The sequence below is a fragment of the Bidens hawaiensis genome, unplaced genomic scaffold (genome assembly GCF_021521415.1).
Source record: "Bidens hawaiensis isolate Kalapana, Puna unplaced genomic scaffold, B.hawaiensis_p1.1 tig00037238_1, whole genome shotgun sequence".
In the NCBI taxonomy this organism is placed as follows: Eukaryota; Viridiplantae; Streptophyta; class Magnoliopsida; order Asterales; family Asteraceae; genus Bidens; species Bidens hawaiensis.
This window is the reverse complement of record NW_027496498.1, coordinates 154,901-173,928: the sequence shown is the minus strand read 5'-3', so window position 1 is coordinate 173,928 and position 19,028 is coordinate 154,901. Positions and strand designations below refer to the sequence as shown.

General features: G+C 37.7%; 1 protein-coding gene across 2 annotated transcripts; it reads right to left on the bottom strand.

The window, feature by feature from the left end:
• Positions 1-450: 450 nt before the first annotated feature.
• Positions 451-17,725, bottom strand: LOC143589135 (transcription initiation factor TFIID subunit 2-like). 2 transcript variants are annotated; one of them, XM_077069975.1, is made up of 25 exons: positions 17,545-17,725; positions 15,356-16,082; positions 14,658-14,803; positions 14,490-14,556; positions 13,421-13,620; positions 13,169-13,322; positions 12,781-12,865; positions 12,614-12,705; positions 12,404-12,529; positions 12,183-12,236; positions 11,974-12,042; positions 11,655-11,752; positions 11,206-11,553; positions 11,035-11,125; positions 10,138-10,260; positions 9,993-10,049; positions 9,830-9,909; positions 9,700-9,742; positions 8,871-8,957; positions 2,748-2,837; positions 2,573-2,631; positions 2,385-2,475; positions 2,138-2,303; positions 1,879-2,062; positions 451-1,785 (listed from the first exon to the last, which is right to left on the bottom strand). In XM_077069975.1, exons 1-25 carry the CDS (start codon positions 17,664-17,666, stop codon positions 636-638), a joined length of 4,509 nt encoding a protein of 1,502 aa, XP_076926090.1. In that variant the 5' UTR covers positions 17,667-17,725; the 3' UTR covers positions 451-635. The 2 variants fall into 2 exon arrangements, with proteins under 2 accessions (XP_076926090.1, XP_076926091.1); XM_077069976.1 differs by having other exon boundaries at positions 11,035-11,122.
• Positions 17,726-19,028: the final 1,303 nt, after the last annotated feature.

Sequence of the window (19,028 nt, the reverse complement as noted above, 5' to 3'; positions counted from 1 at the left end):
TGAAATGACAAATAAAAACTAGACTGAAACCATAAAATAAAAAATTGACAAACCACAACAAAACATAATTTACTCAACAAACTTAAATAAATACATGTACAATTCAGAACAAAAACCATATAATTATTTTATTTTTCTATCATAATAATAAAAACTATATGTTAATAAATCTGGGTTTGCATCAGCTTTTTTTCTTTTAGTTCAATTATCTCGTAGGAATTAGGAAACAACCTCGAGTGGCCTTTAAAATGAGATTTTCGAGTCTAATTCAATTCGGTTTATTTGTAGCAAAACCGAATTAGTTTATTTGAATCAAAACCTGAATCAGAAGTTGAATAAGATATTTCAATTCAGTTTAAACATTCGAGTCTCATTCTGGTTTTGGTTGAAAATTTCATACCAGATAAACTAAGAACAAGATACACAAAGCTCTCTCCTATCATTAAATTAAAATCAACCAGCTCTCCAAACATGTGTAAATTGTCATGGACCAGAGTACCAGACCCGATCCTGCCTGACCATAATTTAATCACACTTTTTTACTTAGGCCCATGAATGAATCAACACATGATCGTTATATATTGTACAGTATACAGTTATACAGAACACTCTACTTGTAAAAACACACCTACTAACTATGGTCTGGTCAATGTCCGGTTTTTTATTTTAATTTTAAGTTTATGAGTCGGAACGGTACCTTCAGGCCGCTTAACCACATCGTCCACTGGCATCGCAACACTTGGCACTTGAGCAACCGCCACCTCATCTTTAACTGCCTCGGATTGTTTCACATCGATCAAAGGTGGCGATATCATCAGTTTAGCCAATTCCTTTTCTTTTCGTTTCTTTTCTTTCTTCAACCGTTTTCGCTCCAAATACGCGGGATCGTCTTTATCTTTATCTTTCTTTTTTCTTTTCTTTTCCTTATCTTTCTTTTTCTTCTTCTCCTCCTTATCTTTACCATCCGAATGCAGTTTGTTCGTAGGTCCTGGTAACAGACCGTCAACCCCTTCATTAAGGGCTCGGAGACTGATGTACCTGTTATGATTAACGGTTTCCGGATCGTTAGCTTGAACTTTACTTGATTCAGCGGTACACTGTAGTTCCTTTATTAGGGCGGCATCACCATCACCGCCATCATGAGGAAGTTTAGCACTGCCGATGCTGGCGGTGACACGCGACCCAAGGTCATGGCACGAGTTAACATCTTCAAAGTTTTGATTACCGGCACTTGCGGGCTCGGTTAAGTTTCTTTGTGGCGGGGCATCCATTGAAGCGGAACTACTCATTCCATGATCGCCGCCATTATGGGCACCTTGAGATCTTTCTAAAACTGTGTTATCAACAACATCCTCGGCTCTACTAGAGGCAGCAGATGATTGTTTCATTTTTATTTTCAACACGGTTTTTTTCCGTTCTTGACTGTTTGAAACCGTAGCAGGTTCTTTCTGAACTTCTGAAGAATCCTGAATGGGTAAATCTGGCAGTTTTTGTTCATTATTGCTGTTTACTTCTTTTGGTAAATCGGGTTCGGTCAAGGTTAGAGTCAACTCTTGATACGGGATTAATTCCACCTTATCAGTAACGGGAACAATGTTTGGGTTGGTTTTTGGTTCGGTGTCTGGCCCATCATACGGAAGCATAAGGGTGTCTGGAGACGATTCTGGTGGCTTAGAATTAGACTGATTCACAATAGCAGTAAAGAAGTTTTTAAGCTCGTTGCAGATTTCCATGTGGCCCTTGATCATCGTTTCATCTCTCGGAACTCCACAAAGTGTCGGTGGTCTGATATACAGAAGTTATATTCTTTTAAAAAGATAATAAAAACAGAAAAATAAATTGTAATACGGAAGGTATTATAAGTTTATAACTAATTACCTTCCAGCCAGGACTTGTAAAATGCAGAATATATAATGACGGAGTGTGACATTATTAAACGCTGCTGGGCTTTCAAGAAGACGGAGTAATGCCACGAGAGTTCCACGCATGACACCGTGGTCGTCATCCGAATCACCGTTTATTTGGCATAACCGCATAGCATGCACACCCAACTTCACTTGACCTGATGAAAAAACACATTAAAAAAAGTGATTTTATGATTAATAACTAAATTAATAATTAAATGTTCATGCCAAACCTCTTAATGAAGGCTCGTCCTTCATATATATAGTAAACAGAATCAATGCTGCATCGATTCCTTTGCAATGATACTCGAGGTCAAGAAGTGACCTGAATGCTTCAATTCTAACTTGCCATTGTAACTTAGAAGAGGAAAAGGGTTTTATTAAATCAATGATATGATCCTGAAACACGAGTAAACAAATATATAAATAAGCGGTGTTTATTTTGAAACTTGTAGCTACAAACGAAAGAAATATAGTTACCAGAGGGGTGAATTCTGAAAGCTTCAATGCAATTTGTGTCAGTGTTCGAATGCAACTAACCGTCAAGATTCCATTGTAGCTAGGCATCAGCCTGGTAAATATTTAAGATCCATATTAAATGGAAATGGGTTAAAAGTTATAATTTGATGGGTTATGATAATACAGCTGTGATGAGAGTAATAATGCACCTGTCAAACTGTAATAACCGGTCTATCCGTTTCACAAGAGAAGATAGTTTAAAAACAGTCTGCCAGTAAAATAATAAAAATTATTCGTGAAAAACGAAGATAAAAGTATACACATGTATGATGGGTTTAATCATTAAAATATACAGTTGTATTAAATCAATAGATGACAACAAACCTCTTGTCCAAATTCGAGTTCACCAACTGACTGGACCAATGCAGCAAGCCAGTAAACATCAGAGTAGGGATTCCCATTGTTTTCATTGTGCTGTATAATCAATAGAAATATGAACAACAATTAAAAAGGCAAAGAACACAAAATACAATGAAGATATGCACAACAGGTGGTCAACAAAAAAAGTTGACCAAGGTAGTGCAACCTAAAGAACTCTGCCTTTTGGCCCCCATTATAGAGGTGGTAATTTTGACCTGTTTACTTATGAAAGGTTTGATTTAGGTTTAATTTTTTATCAATGGTTCATATGGGTTGGATAAAATATAGTTAAGGGAGAACGGATCTGATGCAGTTGTCGGCCTAACGGACCTAATTCCAAAACCCGGTGTCGGCCCAGCAGGCCCAATTAAGGTGGACGGCCCGATCAGCAGCCCCAACTAGTCTGGATGGAAATGATTTGCAGCTGGAACTATTTAATAATTTTTATGTCATCTTTAATTTAGTATTTATGTTGGACTGTTCAGTTCATTTTCCTACTGTCCTTTTAGAGGCCTATGGTTGTCTTTAAATTGTTTGGGTTTCTCTTTGTTGAAGACAGATTTTGATTAATAAACTTTCAAAGAACCGTTCCAGCTTGTTTTCGTTTTTGTGTTCGATCCAACTTGGTTGCATCTGAAACTGCATCAGTTGGTATCAAAGCTCAACGAGATCAATGGGTGACCGTGGAGGACGTATGTATAGACATCCCCATAGAAACGCCGACCGAGGCAACGAGGGCTATCGTCGTGACCCACGAGACATTGAGGAGATTGCACGCCTGCAACAACGGGTCCGGGACCTTGAACTACAGCGAGAGAGTCGATCCGATGAAGAAACCGAGACTGACTCCCTCATCTGGGATGAAGGGGGCGGCCCTCAACCGTTTTTCCAAGATGAGCGGAGGAACCCATTCGCGAGAATGGAACCCAACCTGACCCGTTGCGAAACTTGGGGGTCAAGATTGACGTCCCGGAGTTTGATGGAAAAGCTCAACCCGATGTGTTTATTGACTGGCTTCAAACTGTCGAACGCATCTTTGATCTACGTGACATTCCCGACAGACTCAAGGTAAAACTCGTGGCCATTAAACTCCGTAATTATGCATCTTTATGGTGGGAACATGTTAAGAAAAAGAGGGTTAAGAAGGGAAGTCTAAAGTTAGAACGTGGGACAAGATGAAGAAGCTACTTCGCGAAAAGTTTTTGCCCGTTAATTTTCGCCAAGAAGCGTTTCTGGAATATCAAAGCCTTTCACAACGATCAACCACTGTTGAGGAGGTGATTTGTGAATTTGATAGACTACGAATGAGGTGTGGTGCTGAGGAGGAGGAAGAGCAGACTATTGCACGTTTTTTTGGGGTTTTACGACCTGAAATCGCCAATATTGTCCAATTGCAACCATATTGGACATATAATGACGTATGCCAACTAGCTCTAAAAGTGGAGAAACAACTCAAGGTAACAGGAAAGCCACCGTTTTCCCGGTCAAACCCGAACCGATCCGAAGTCACGAGAACCCCAGCCCCACCAGGAAACCGATTCGGACAGGGCCGAACCGAAGGAAGCTCCTCGTCCGCTACCCCAACGGAATCATCCCGAGCACCAGCCAGATGTTTTAAGTGTGGCGGTATGGGCCATTTCGCAAGGGAATGCTCTAACACTCAAATGGTTACTCTCACAGAGGACACGTTACCTATTTTTGATACGAAAGATGACCAACCGAAAGATGAGAAAACTGAAGTTGTTTACCCAGATAAGGGCGAAGCTCTGATTGTTCAACGGGTTTTAAGCACCAATCCGACCCGCTCGGTCGACGACAATCTATGGCTTCGCAACAATATATTTCAAACACGGTGTACGGTGTAAGGAAAGGTGTGCACTATTATTATTGATGGCGGTAGTTGTGAAAATATGGTGGCTTCGGTATTGGTGGAGAAATTAGGATTAAAAGTAGAACCGCATCCCGAACCTTATCAGTTGACCTGGTTAAAAAAAGGTAATGTTGTGAAAGTTAATCAACGATGTCTTGTACAGTTCAGCATAGGTAATCGCTACTCAGACGAGATTTGGTGCGAGGTTATTCCTATGGATGCGTGCCATATTTTGTTGGGGCGACCATGGCAGTATGATCGACGCGCGAAGCATGATGGATTCCTTAACACTTATAATTTCAAAAAAGAGGGGGTCAATGTTCAGTTAGTTCCTCTTGACACACGTGAATCGGGAACGGAAGCGCTCATACTTAACAAATCAGCTTTCTTGGATTTCACTAGGGCCTCAAAGCCCCCATTAATATTTGTTATGGTTATCACCGAAACCAATCCCACAACCAGTGATTCCCCACCCAAGGTACTACCAATACTTTCTGAGTTCCATGATGTCTTTCCATCTGAAATACCCACGGGTCTACCCCTTGTTCAAGAAATTCAACATTGTATTGACTTTCTGCCCAGAGTTGTCATCCCGAATAAACCGGCATATCGTATGAATACCAAAGAGTATGAAGAACTACACCGGCAGGTCACTGAACTCCTTGACAAAGGGTTCATTCGAGAGAGTATGAGCCCATGTGCGGTTCCAGCTTTGTTGGTTCCAAAACCTAATGGCACATATCGGATGTGCATTGATAGTCGGTCCGTTAACAAAATCACGATCAAATACAGGTTTCCCATTCCCCGTTTTGATGACCTCCTTGACCAACTACACGGAGCAACGATTTTCTCTAAAATTGATTTAAGGAGCGGGTATCACCAAATTCGAATGCGCCCCGGTGACGAATGGAAAACGGCTTTCAAAACACGGGATGATTTAAGGAGCGGGTATCACCAAATTCAAATGCGCCCCTTTGGCCTCTCGAACGCTCCGAGTACTTTTATGAGACTAATGAATCATATATTCAAACCACTTATTGGTCAATGTGTTGTCGTTTATTTCGACGACATACTTGTTTTTAGTCGTGATCTCCCACATCTCTATCACTTACAACAACTCTTTACTATTTTGAGGGATCAAAAACTTTATGCAAATCGTGACAAGTGTTCTTTTTTGTCACCAGAAGTCTTATTCTTGGGCTATCTAATTTCGGGAAACGGCATACGCATGGATAAATCGAAGATCGAGGCGATCACCACTTGGCCCACACCAAACACGATTCATGAGGTACGAAGTTTTCATGGGCTAGCATCTTTTTACCGACGGTTCATTCGCAATTTCAGTACCATCGTAGCACCTATTACCAATTGTTTAAAGGGGAAAGTCTTCTGTTGGACACCCACGGCTACAAAGGCGTTTGAGGAATTGAAACTTTGTATTACACGAGCACCCGTCCTTGCATTGCCTAACTTTCAGATGACGTTTCAAGTTGAGTGTGATGCATCCGGGCTTGGCATTGAGGGCGTTCTTAGCCAGGAGGGACGTCCGATCGCTTTTTTTAGTGAAAAGCTAAGCGAGGCCAAACAGAAATTCAGTACTTATGACAAAGAGTTTTATGCCATTATATGATGTTTGGAGTTCTGGCGACATTATCTCCTCCACAATAAGTTTATTCTATTTTCTGATCATCAAGCGTTACGCTTTGTCCAGGGGCAACACAAACTCAACCCACGCCATGCCAAATGGGTCGAGTTTCTACAAGATTTCTCTTTTGTCATTCGACACAAGTCCGGCGAAACTAACACAGTCGCGCTGATGCTCTAAGCCGCCGTCGCGCGCTGCTCACATCCCTACAGGTCCAGGTTGACGCATTTGAATCCTTTTGTACTCTATATCCTGATGACCCGGAGTTTTCTACCTTATGGGTCGCTTGTCGGGTTGCTCCGGCCCATGGATATTCGCTTCAAGGTGGGTTTTTGTTTAAGGGTCTTCGGTTGTGTGTTCCTAGGTGTTCTTTACGCGACGCTATTATTTTAGAAGGACATCAAGGGGCGTTAACGGGGCATTTTGGCAGAGATAAGACGCTGAAACTGGTTAAGGAACGGTTTTTCTGGCCCAAGATGAGTGTGGATGTCACTCGGATTGTTGAAAGGTGTCGTATATGTCATATTGCTAAAACCCATCACTCGAATGTCGGGCTCTATACGCCGTTACCTGTTTCAGATGGGCAAACAGATGGGCCGTGAGAGGATGTTAGTCTTGACTTTGTGGTGGGTCTACCTTGGACTCAAAAGGCAGAAAGACTCTATAATGGTGGTTGTGGATCGTTTCTCAAAAATGGCGCATTTTGTTCCATGTGCCAAAACTTATGATGCGAGTCAGATTGCTCGTCTATATTTTGCAGAAATTGTGAGACTACATGGAGTGCCAAAAACATTAACTTCGGATAGGGATGTTAAGTTTGTTGGGCATTTTTGGCGAACGTTGTGGAAACGGTTGGGATCTCGCCTCAATTTTAGTAGTGCTCACCATCCTCAAAGTGACGGGCAAACGGAGGTTACATATAGAAGTTTGGGTAATCTGTTGCGCAGTCTTGTTGGATCCAATCCAAAACAATGGGACACGGTTCTTTCCCAGGCCGAGTTCGCCTATAATCGGTCTACCCATCGTTCCACCGGGATGAGTCCATTCTTGGTCGTTTACGGGCGGAATCCTTTCACCCCGCTCGATCTTGCGCCTTTACTAGCTACAGAACATTTCAGCGCAGATGGAGAGGACCGAGTGGCTCAAATAAAGCTTATTCACCAACAGGTCCGTGACCGTATTATTAATAACAATATTGTGTACCAACGACGAGCCAATGTCAAGCGAAAGAAGGTTGTTTTTCAAGAGGGTGACCTTGTTTGGATTCATTTAAGTAAAGATCGTTTCCCGGGTGGTCGTTCGAGTAAGTTACAACCGCGGGCGGATGGCCCGTTTAAAGTTTTGAAGCGCATCAATGATAACGCCTATAAGATTGATTTTCCAGGGCATTACAATGTTTCAGCCACCTTCAATGTCGCTGATCTTTCACCGTTTGTACCCGAGGTTGATGACTCGTATGACTCGAGGACGAGTCCTTTCGAAGGGGGGGAGGATGATGCAGTTGTTGGCCTAACGAACCTAATTCCAAAACCCGGTGTTGGCCCAGCAGGCCCAACTAAGGTGGACGGCCCGATCAACAGCCCTAACTAGTCTGGATGGAAATGATTTGCAGCTGGAACTATTTAATAAATTTTATGTCATCTTTAATTTAGTATTTATGTTGGACTGTTCAGTTCATTTTCCTACTGTCCTTTTTAGAGGCCTATGGTTGTCTTTAAATTGTTTGGGTTTCTCTTTGTTGAAGACAGATTTTGATTAATAAACTTTCAAAGAACCGTTCCAGCTTGTTTTCGTTTTTGTGTTCGATCCAACTTGGTTGCATCTGAAACTGCATCAGGATCAAACTCTTTAGTAGTTTTACTCAAAAATTTAGATTTTTTTTGTAAGAATAATGTTTTTGTAATCATACTCAATGAGCTATTTATTAAAAACTAGAATCAAATTCTTGCGTAGTTTTACTCAAAAATTTAGATTATTTATTGTAATTAGATTATTTATTGTTCGCCCTGGTTACGGTGCGCACATATAATGTATATATGTGGGCCCTCAGGTGGGCAAAAGTGAAATTGCACTAACTTTGACGTTATTTTACTAATTTCGTAAACATAACGTTAAAAGTGGCGGAAGGTTAATCAGGCATCATGTGGTGGCGTTGATAGCCGAAAGACAAAGGCACATGCACCAATCGGCGGGGTGTCCCAATGGTTGAGTGTTATGTGCCTTATGTCCAAGGCTTGATGCAAAACTACTATCGAGCCGAGGGTCTCACTGGAAGCAGCCTCTCTATTCCTATGGGGTAGAGGTAAGGCTGTCTACATCTTACCCTCCTCAGACCCTACCATAGCTTTGCTATTGGTGGGATTTACTGAGTACGATGATGATGATGATGAGATGATTTATTGTAATAACAATATTTTTGTAATCATACTCGATGCACTAACTATTTCTTTAAAACACTAGATAATATAGAGCATATAAGGTAATCTCAACTCATCCCAGCCCTACTTTTCCCAATCCACACACGCACACATGTATATATATATAGCAAAATGCCAGCATAATGAATACACACCTTCAAGAGTTCTAAAATGAACTCAACAGCTTCCCTGGGGCTCTTTTTATCTGATGATCTAACCAAAGCAACAGCATGTGGAATAGCCTGTAAAAAACATCCATAGTTCAAAAGTTTTAAAAAAGTCAACAATGTCTTTTTTATCCACTTCTATCAGTTATAGCCTGTGAAAACTCACTGTGGTTTTTAAAAAGTCAACTCAGGCATATAGAAAGCAACGTACTCCTATGTATTGAAACACAATGTGTGCAACCAATGCTAAAACCATCAAACTTATAAATTACAAATATGACCAGAGGCATGTTTTTTCATCCTGTGCAACCAATGCTAAAACCATCAAACTTATAAATTACAAATATGACCAGAGGCAGGTTTTTTCATCCAGTATATATAATGCAGAACATCATACAGTAAACCATGATCAATCACATAAATTAATTTCAAAGCAAGATTTGACCTTGTTATTGAGTAATCACCCTTGGAAAATTCGATTTTTAAAAACACAAAAACTAAGGAGCTAGAATAATAATTAACATAAAAGGTAACTATGACATCCAATTACAGACCAACCACAATTTCATGACAGTTAGAACATAGACAACCAACTATATTAAAGCTCATGTTAGCCTGACATTTACACACGTACACATAGATTGACTAACTAATTATTTAATAGGACCTTATGCTCATGCCTAGCATTATTCCATACTCTGTTCAATACAAGTATAATTGTATATGTTAAGAATATTATATTAATTACCAAGATCATGCCGTGTGTCAAAACTGACCCCTAGACACTGACATTACACATCCTACCTCATCACATTACCTCAAGTACAAAATACTCCGCAAAATCATGGAAGTCATTCGGCCTGAATTAAAATAAAATTAGCTGAGCATACTACAGAAAGGTATTATTCGATATCTACCAAAATGATAGAAAAGAATAGAAAACTTACTTTGGGAGTCCAATCTTCTCATCATATCGTCTACTTTTATAGAACTTAATCAGATTCTGTAAACCAGCCAAATCAGTTGCCTATAATAACAAACAACGCATCAAATGACAGATAATTAACAAAACCTTTTTTGGAGACAATCATAAGGATATCTTAATCATACCTCAGATGCTGTGGTGGCCAAAGCAAAAGCTGCCTCGATCCGAACTCGCCAAAACGCCTTGACAAAAAAAAATGTAAAATTAAAAATTTTATAACTAACAAAACGAATATACAGGTATAATTATATATACTAGCAAGGAGAGTACCTGAGAATCACAAAGGAGATGATTTAGAGCATTGACAATTGGCATGTGACGAGGAAACAACTCTAGTGCTGTTATTGCTTGTACTTGAGCAACAACATCCTTGTCCTTCTCCAATTGATTTATCTGGTTTATGTTTACATTTTCTCAAAACAGTTAGATTAATAAACAGAAAAGAAAAGAAAAGGAAAATATAAAAAATACAATCATATGCGCGCAAATTTCATCCTCTTTTTCTTTCCATCAGAAAGTAGTATTAACAAATAAATCATTTTATATTTGGTTGGCGATTTCCTTTTTATAACACACATCATGCATGCTTGTATTTTAGAAACTGAAATTATATTACCAAACATTCAAGGCTGCAAAATTACCAAAGGTGGCAGGTGAGCAGGTCAGTCTGGTTCATAACAGATAAAAGGGTTATTTTTTGTATGCGTTGGGTTGGATTGTGCTGACACTTTTAACTTATGTAAATAACAAATATGTGAAACACGATTGCAAGAATTATATTAATTCAATAAATAATCAAAATTTCAGAACACCAATTAGGAGGGTTTTTGCAATAAAAAAGAGTAGTTTTTGTGTGGGTATGCTTGTGTTGAGTGTTGACACTTGTGAAGTCTATAAACTATGAATAAGTGAAACACAACTGCAAAATATAATATATCAATGAATTATCTGAACTTCAGAAGATAGAATTAGGAGGGTATTTGCAACAAAATACATTTTGAACAAATTTTGACCGTTTGGGCCATTTTGTTTTCAGCTAATAAATATTCTTTTTGCCCGTTTGATCTATTGAAGATAAAATCGTAACCTGAATCGACCAATTCACAAGTATATCAGTCAAAATTTCCACTAAAAATATTAATAACAAAGGAAAGCACGATAACTTACCCACATCTGTACAGGTTGGTTGAAATGAATCTCAGCAAGATACTCCATTTCAGGGTCTGCCCTAAGCCATTGCAAGGGGGAATCGTTGCTGCTAACAAACCATCTCACAAATGTCACACAGAAAGAAACATAAACTATAATTAAAACAATAAAAAGCACATAACTACATACTTGGAACGCGTATCTACTGAGGCAACTGCATCTGCATTATCATCAGAACCATCATGTTTAGGCCCTTTTTTTGGCTTTTGAAAACGTTTAGAAGCAAGTCTAGAATGACATTGTATTTCTAGAAGCTGCCATGTTTCTCCCGCCATTGGTAAGACAGGATGATCATACATTCCATCAAGTTCATGAACCCGTATACTCATCATCCCCGGCCATCCAGCATCAACTTCTCGTTTCACAAAATCGGGTTTTGAACTGGGAAAAGTGGGATTTGAATCTGGTGTGGCTGTACACCCACGCAAAGCTGCTAACTCAACCAGGTTTTTTCGTTTGTTGTATGAAAATCCCATCCTAAGTATCATAAAATGCAACAAAAAGTTAGCATTAAAAGTGGCAGATATTTAAATTAAAAAAAGAAAAAGAAAAATATGTATATGTTTGTTGAATCATACTTTAAAACAGGGCAACCGCTAGAACCCACCCAACGAGGAAAAAATTCTCTTAGAAAAGGGCGCTCAAGATTGCCTACTTCATTAGCCAAGTGCCGAAACTGCATTTCAAATTTTAGCCAAAAAAGGTTTGATAATAAGTTAACCTTGTTTTCATATCGCATGTTATTAACATGTTAAAGCAATAATAGGGAACTTGCAGACGTGTATATGTGTGTCAAGTAATGTGATACAATGTATTAAGTTGCATAAGAAACAGTTCTTCCACCTTTTAGAAACAGTTTTACATGTATCATATAGACATGATATAGCTTCTACTCACCTGTTTTGTGCTAAGGGTTCTTAAGGGATGAGTTGTATCTTTAGGAGGTGCAACCAGATTCTTTAAAACCTGTCAAGTGAGATAAGTATAAATAAAAATTAAGCGATGACAAGTTAATAATGAGCTTCCTGATATTAATAGACAAAAAAAAAACAATTTCTTTACAGTAGTAAAATTTTACATAGCTAAAATAAAGTCAACCATCGTACTTTACAGAATGACTCAGGACCCATCTGCTTTTCCAACATTTGGAGAACAGCAACCTGCAAGAAAGTGGTCAAAGATCAAATACAGCCAATTTTGTATTGAACTTAACTTTCTGAGAGCCTGACTTTTGACTTATTTGTGAAAGCATACCATTGAAAATTTTGCAAACTTAAAATTGTTCTCGTGGAACAATAAAATATGAAAATTAATAAAACAAACTTACAGATTTCCAAGACCTAACTTTTCCATAAAAACCAATGCACTGTGTTCCATACAAAGCCTTGGAAGCATCAGCGGAGCTCAAGGCAGTTGCAGCACTATCATCTGCTTTGCAAACCGCACAATTTGCCTACAATAATATTCACAGGTGAAATACCTGATTCAAGAACAATATCAAGAAGATACTCATCAACCAGATATGAGAGCTGCTAACCTTATAGCGCCTATACCGTGCTTCATTGTTCCCCAGAAATTGTTTAATAAACGAGTCTGTCAAGAACCAAGCAAGCCCATCCAATAACCACTCTGACAACAAAAAAGAGATGATTTTTGTATTACATTATTTAAATTACATTAACCATGCGAATAGGAGTATGTTACCATCATTTGGTGCCTCTGCAGTGATATACACTCCAAACCATTGCCTTGCAAGACCATAGGCGAGTTTTATTCTTGTATCTATTGTCTGCTCCAATGATGATTAAGAAATCAACATACACTTAAATTAGATAATTAAATCATCCTTAAAACTATATAATCACTCTTTAATATAGCAGCCATATGGCACACATACAGAACTATTTAACAAATCCCATTAGTAAAATATACCAATAAACAAGAAGTAAAATGTGTGTATTTAAGATAACAAACGAAGTTTGACTCTTGAAAAGGCTACACCCATCAAGATACATGAGATAATAGAAAATGAAAACTAAAAGGCACATGTAAATGTGTTATTGATAACTAGTACAACATTTAAAAAGATTACCTGATCAATGATTTTCTCATCAAAGAGAATTTGTGAGCTAAAGATATTCATTGATGCACCTAAGCTCAAAGAAGATACTGCCATCTCAGGGTCGATAAAAACTTGTTTGTATGACCCAAATGGGAATTTGGTGGAAAGATAATGTTCAAAATGGCTGTTTCATAATCAAACATGAAATCATAAAGCAGAAGCAAAAAAAAGAAGAAAACCAAGCCATAATTAGTCTTAAAATGTAAACTAAAAATGCCAAACCTGTATGCACTATAGAGAAATCCCACTGTATTCCGAAGCTTTGGCAAGTTGTGTGACAAACAGAAGTGTGTTATAAGATTATTATGACGATCAGGAAATATTTCAAATGGAGCGACAGCCAGAGATATCCATTGAGCTGCAACGGGTACATTTATTTTGTAGATGTATGTCTTACGTGGAGGGTCATCATTGGTCAAAACCTGGATGAAGAAACAAAAACTAAGCATGAAAATTGCAAAGCATAAAGAAAGAAATGGTGTTCACACTTCACAATTGCAGGGAGTTTGGCAAAGAAAAAATCATAAATGCATCATTGTAAATAGGAGTAGAAGGCAGTTGTAATTCTTTAAAATTCAGTGTGCTTGGGATCACTAAAAAAATTAACCATGCACTTCAAAAAAGCTTGTTAACGTGTTATTACCTAATTGTGGCAAGTGTATTCTTTGTGCAAACGCATTGGACCCAATGACACAAACATGCCTCTGTGCCGTTCTTTTTATTAATCATGATGGACAAATATCAGAAACCATATTTCTACACACATGGCAAACTGGCAATGATGATGATGAGTGATGATGAAAATATTAACTTGATCGTGATGATGACTAGTTTTTTCTCAACCCAGGGTCATTTTTCATTTAAGTATTGACTCTGATGGCTAGCAATGTTCCCTTTGTTATAGTAAATAATACTATTTGGTCCTTTGATCTTAATTTGATATGGCTTTGAATACTTAGCAGATTTTTCTCTGAGATTATGTTTCTATTTTATGTTAACATATTTTATACATGGCACACCCAAACTATGGTAACTAGTAAACCTCAAAATCCCAAATGTAGTATGCTATTTGACTATTTGAGTATCTGTATCTGATTGTTTAAAAGTATTACTTTACTATGGTCCATATTAATTATGACACCAGGACAAGGCATAAGTATTCTCTTCAGATGCAAGAATATATAGACATTTATTTACATAAAACAACCAAAAGTACATGATATTTGAAGAATATCCCGTTACCATTTGTTAGGTCCTGAAATGAATCCCATTTAACTGCTTTATTTCTCACCTGATACATCAAGGTTCCAGTGCTGGCAGCAACTAGGTTGTTGGCCACCGTGAACTCCAAGTCAAAGCTGATAAAAATACAAGCAAAAAGCATTTAACAAAAATGCATGTAAACATACTGAGTGTTATTGCATGTAAACATACTGAGTAGAATAACATATTTTCTTACCAGCAACGTTGTAAACTATCATCCATACAAGGGAACCAACAACGAGCACGTCTTATCTGATTATCTGTGTGCATCACATCTTTTTCAATATGTATTCCTGTTTCTATCTTCTCCACCCAGTAATCGATATGGATTAGTCTTACATTCTGCAGCCAACATAACCTACATGAAGAAATACTGAAAAGGAATACTGCACTTAAATAAAAACTTGTGAACATTGTCACGAAACCATGTCAGTTGACTTGATAATAAAGTGAAGCCAGCTTTCTTCTAAGGCCTTAGTAAACCATATAGGACATGTGCAATCTTTGTCATTACTGATGTGAAAACATAAAAACTAAAATTCAAGAATAGCAGCTATTAACAATTCAAGAAACTAAAAAGATAAGGGTAAAACTGTGTACATTTACACATATTCATATGTATATATAACATGTAATTGTAAGATTCTTCTGCTTTTAAACAATGCTTGTTACTAAAGAGCTGACATTTTGAAACCACACCTTAAACCTTGTTAATCCACTTTTTTAATTTTGTTTATCACCAAAGTGTAAATAACTACAGATTTGCATAGCAACCTAAATCCTAAAAACAAATCCACAGTTATGTCTTCAAAAACAAAAGCTCAAACATCATCTGAATATTTTGGTTGCAATCTAATTGCATATAACACAAGGACTTTCAGTAACTGCATTAACCTGCTTGGGTTCGCTGGACGTTTGGTTCCCATTTTCTTGCAATGTTTGTGTTTGGGTCCCATTTTCTTGCACCGTTTGTGTTTGGGTCCCATTTTCTTGCACCGCTTGTGTTTCGGTCCCGTTTTCTTGCATCGTTTGTGTTTCGGTCCCGTTTTCTTGCATCGTTTGTGTTTGGGTCCCATTTTCTTGCACCGTCTCTGCTTGGGTCCCCATTTCTTGCACCGTCTCTGCTTGGGTCCCCATTTCTTGCACCGTCTGTGCTAGGGTCCCAATTTCTTGCACCGTCTGTGCTTGGGTCCCAATTTCTTGCACCGTCTGTGCTTGGGTCCCAATTTCTTGCGCCGTCTGTGCTTGGGTCCTAATTTCTTGCGCCGTCTGTGCTTGGGTCCCAATTTCTTGCGCCGTCTGTGTTTGGGTCCCAATGTCTTGCGCCATCTGTTCTGGCTGCTCGACCACCAGTTTGGCAGCCTCAGTAGAGCACATAATCAACAAATTGGGCACCAATTCTCTTTCAAGGCATGAAACATAAACCGAACCCGCAGCATCAGCAGCAGAATTAGCTGAAGAAACAGAGCACCATCTGTCATCACTGTCCATTTGCTGGTAGTGAGGAAATATTTCAAACCTTGCTGGCTCTCCATCCACCGTTACACATTCAATCATCAAATTATCAGCATGTAACCCCACAATACCATTCTCTGGGACAACTACTTCAAGCTCAGTATACCTGTTCAAACATAAGCATAAGAACTATAAATTACAAGATAAAAGTACAATTTGTTTGCAATCAAGAAATCAGATTCACAAAGAAAAGCATAGTTATTAAAAGTCCTCGCTTCTTGCTAGGCCCCACTTTTCAAGCGATGCTCAATAAATGAACTTCAAGTTTCTAGGCGAGCGCTTTGGCATTCTCTACAACAGGAACATGAGAAGAAAAAAACCAAGCAAAAGAAACGCAAGGAGTGGAACTTAGATCTAGGAGAGGTTAAAAAAATTATACTGAACATTTTGTTATTCAAGTTTTGGAATTACATTTTAATATTGACTATTTTACAACTTCTGGTACTAATTGATGATATTAAATGTTATATAATAGCTTTTATTTATTTATTTTATTTGAAGAATAATATTATTTTTCATATACGTAATATATTTCTATTTTTTTTATTTAGGTGCGCCTTTTTTTCCTGAGACCATTGCTTTTCTTTGCGCCATGTGCCTAGGCCCCAGGAAAGGGCTATGCGCCTTGAGCGCGCCTAGCGCATTTAATAATTATGAAGAAAAGAAAGTGATTTTTCTTTAAATGCTATAAATAACTACCACAATCGTAATTCATAACCTAATACCAAAATTATAACATTGCAGTATAGCACCACTATTGTCATCAAGTTCTTCTACCACTATAATGGTTGTACCTTCCTATTTCAAATGACTCCAGAATTTAACGCCATCAAGACACCATGATCAAGAAAGAAAAAAAGGAAATCCTGTCTTCACAATATGAGAATAACATATACTTATAAGCTTCCCGGTCAAATACAACATTACTAGCGCTCTTTCCAGAGACTTTACATATGATTGATAATCAAGAAACGCCATTTACCATAGTTAACAAAGACGCGAGGCGCAGTTAATACGCAAAGGGTGAGCCTCGGGCCTAGACGCAAGGCGCTCAAAAAGCGAGGGCCTAAGATGTGCAAGGCATATAAAGATAAACATACATAATTTTGGGGGCTTTAAACATGTTCTACATGTTCTAGACTTATTTAGGGCTAGTTTAGGAAGATTCCAAGCCATTTTTGGACGTTTCCGACCAGTTTGCCAAAAATTTGCAAAATATCGTCGCCAAATTCCGACCGTAATCTGGTAGGAATCTCGCCAGAGTGAGTAGATAGCCACAAGGTGCGTTCCCTGCATCTCACTTTGCGACAACATAGCTATTTACAAATAATAATTAAATCGTCCTCATTCGCAACCATAACATTTGGCACTTTCTTACATACAACAACAAACTAATACATCTCTAAGATAAAGGCCGACTCGGCAATAACCTAATTGCTCCTTGAGCAAGCTAAACCTAATCTCAGGACATGCATAATTCTCGTAGTGTACTAATTGTATTAATTGAAGCATTTAATTCAATAATAACTAACTTAAGGCACAAAAGCTAAACCTAATCGCATACTAACCCGTAGATTCGACGCTTCTCGATATCAATTGCGAGGCAGAGCTTCTGATGCTTCACCACAGCTTCCGAATTATTATTATCAGCTTTCTGGTCTTCGCTCTTGTGCTTTCGAGGTTTTGCCATTTCACAAAATATACTCTGTGTCTGTGTGTGTGATTACACCTAGATACACACACAGTTAAGGCCTTTAAAAATTTGGGAAGAAGAAGAGAATAGAGCGGGTTGATTATGATTAATATATATATATAAGATGTATGAGATCAGCTTTCGAATTTGAGCCCTAGTTTTGATTTGATGATGTGTTGGTGGTGAGTTTAATCGGACGGTGTATCTATAGGGTCTCGGTTAAAGTTAAACACGAGCCTACTGTATAATTCTCTTTTTAACCCAATCCGATAAAATAATTATGTGATTTTTTTTAGAGTTAAGTGTCATTTTAGTACCTGTGGTTTAATCGACTACGCAATTTTAGTATTTTTTTTAAAATTTTTCGCAACTGGCTACTTCATGTTTCAAAAACTAGCCATTTTAGTACTTTTTCGTAACCTCATTTACTTTTTCAGTTTAGTCAAGGGCATAATGGTAACTTTAGTTATTTTATTTATTTTCTTTTTGAGTTAAGTGTCATTTTAGTACCTGTGGTTTGGTCAACTATGCAACTTTAGTACTTATTCTTTATTTTATGCAAATGGCTACCTCAGTTTCAAAAAACTTGCGTTTTTAGTACTTTTTTTTCTAACCCCGTCTATTCTTTTCGTTAAGTCGAAGATAATTTGGTAACTTCGTTATTTTCTTTGTTTTTTTCTTTTCTTTTAAAAGCTTATATCTTGTAAACCTTAAATCCACAATCATAACATCAAAATCTAAATCCTAAATCCCTAAACTCTTTCTCCATATCATCATAGGGCTTGAATTTTTACGATATTTGGGAATTTAGGATTTGGATTTTGAAGTTTTGATAAGGGGATTTAAGGTTTACAAGATATGAGTGTTTAAAAGTAAAGAAAAAACAAAGAAAATAACGAAGTTACCAAATTATCTTTAACTTAACGAAAAAAATAGACGGAATTAGAAAAAAAAAAGTACTAAAAACGCAAGTTTTTTGAAACTGAGGTAGCCATTTGCATAAAATAAAGAATAGATACTAAAGTTGCGTAGTTGACCAAACCACAGGTACTAAAATAACATTTAACTCAAAAAGAAAATAAATATAATAACTAAAGTTACCATTATGCCCTTGACTTAACGAAAAAAATAAACGGGGTTACGAAAAAGTACTAAAATGGCCAGTTTTAGAAACATGGAGTAGCCAGTTGCGAAAAATTCAAAAAAAAAATACTAAAGTTGCGTAGTCGATCAAACCACATGTACTAAAATGACACTTAACTCTTTTTTTAAGAAAATTAAAAGGTTAAAAATTACTAAAGGAAAGGAAAAGAACAAAAATAATTATACAGGACTGGAATCGCTTGAAGCATGGAGAGG

Excerpts from the sequence above, each read along its gene's own strand:
- LOC143589135 (XM_077069975.1), bottom strand. The coding sequence starts at position 17,666 with ATGGCAAAACCTCGAAAGCACAAGAGCGAAGACCAGAAAGCTGATAAT. Across the intron at positions 16,083-17,544 it reads GAGAAGCGTCGAATCTACGG|GTATACTGAGCTTGAAGTAG; the intron begins GTTAGTATGCGA and ends ATGTTTGAACAG. Across the intron at positions 1,786-1,878 it reads TTACAAGTCCTGGCTGGAAG|ACCACCGACACTTTGTGGAG; the intron begins GTAATTAGTTAT and ends TCTGTATATCAG.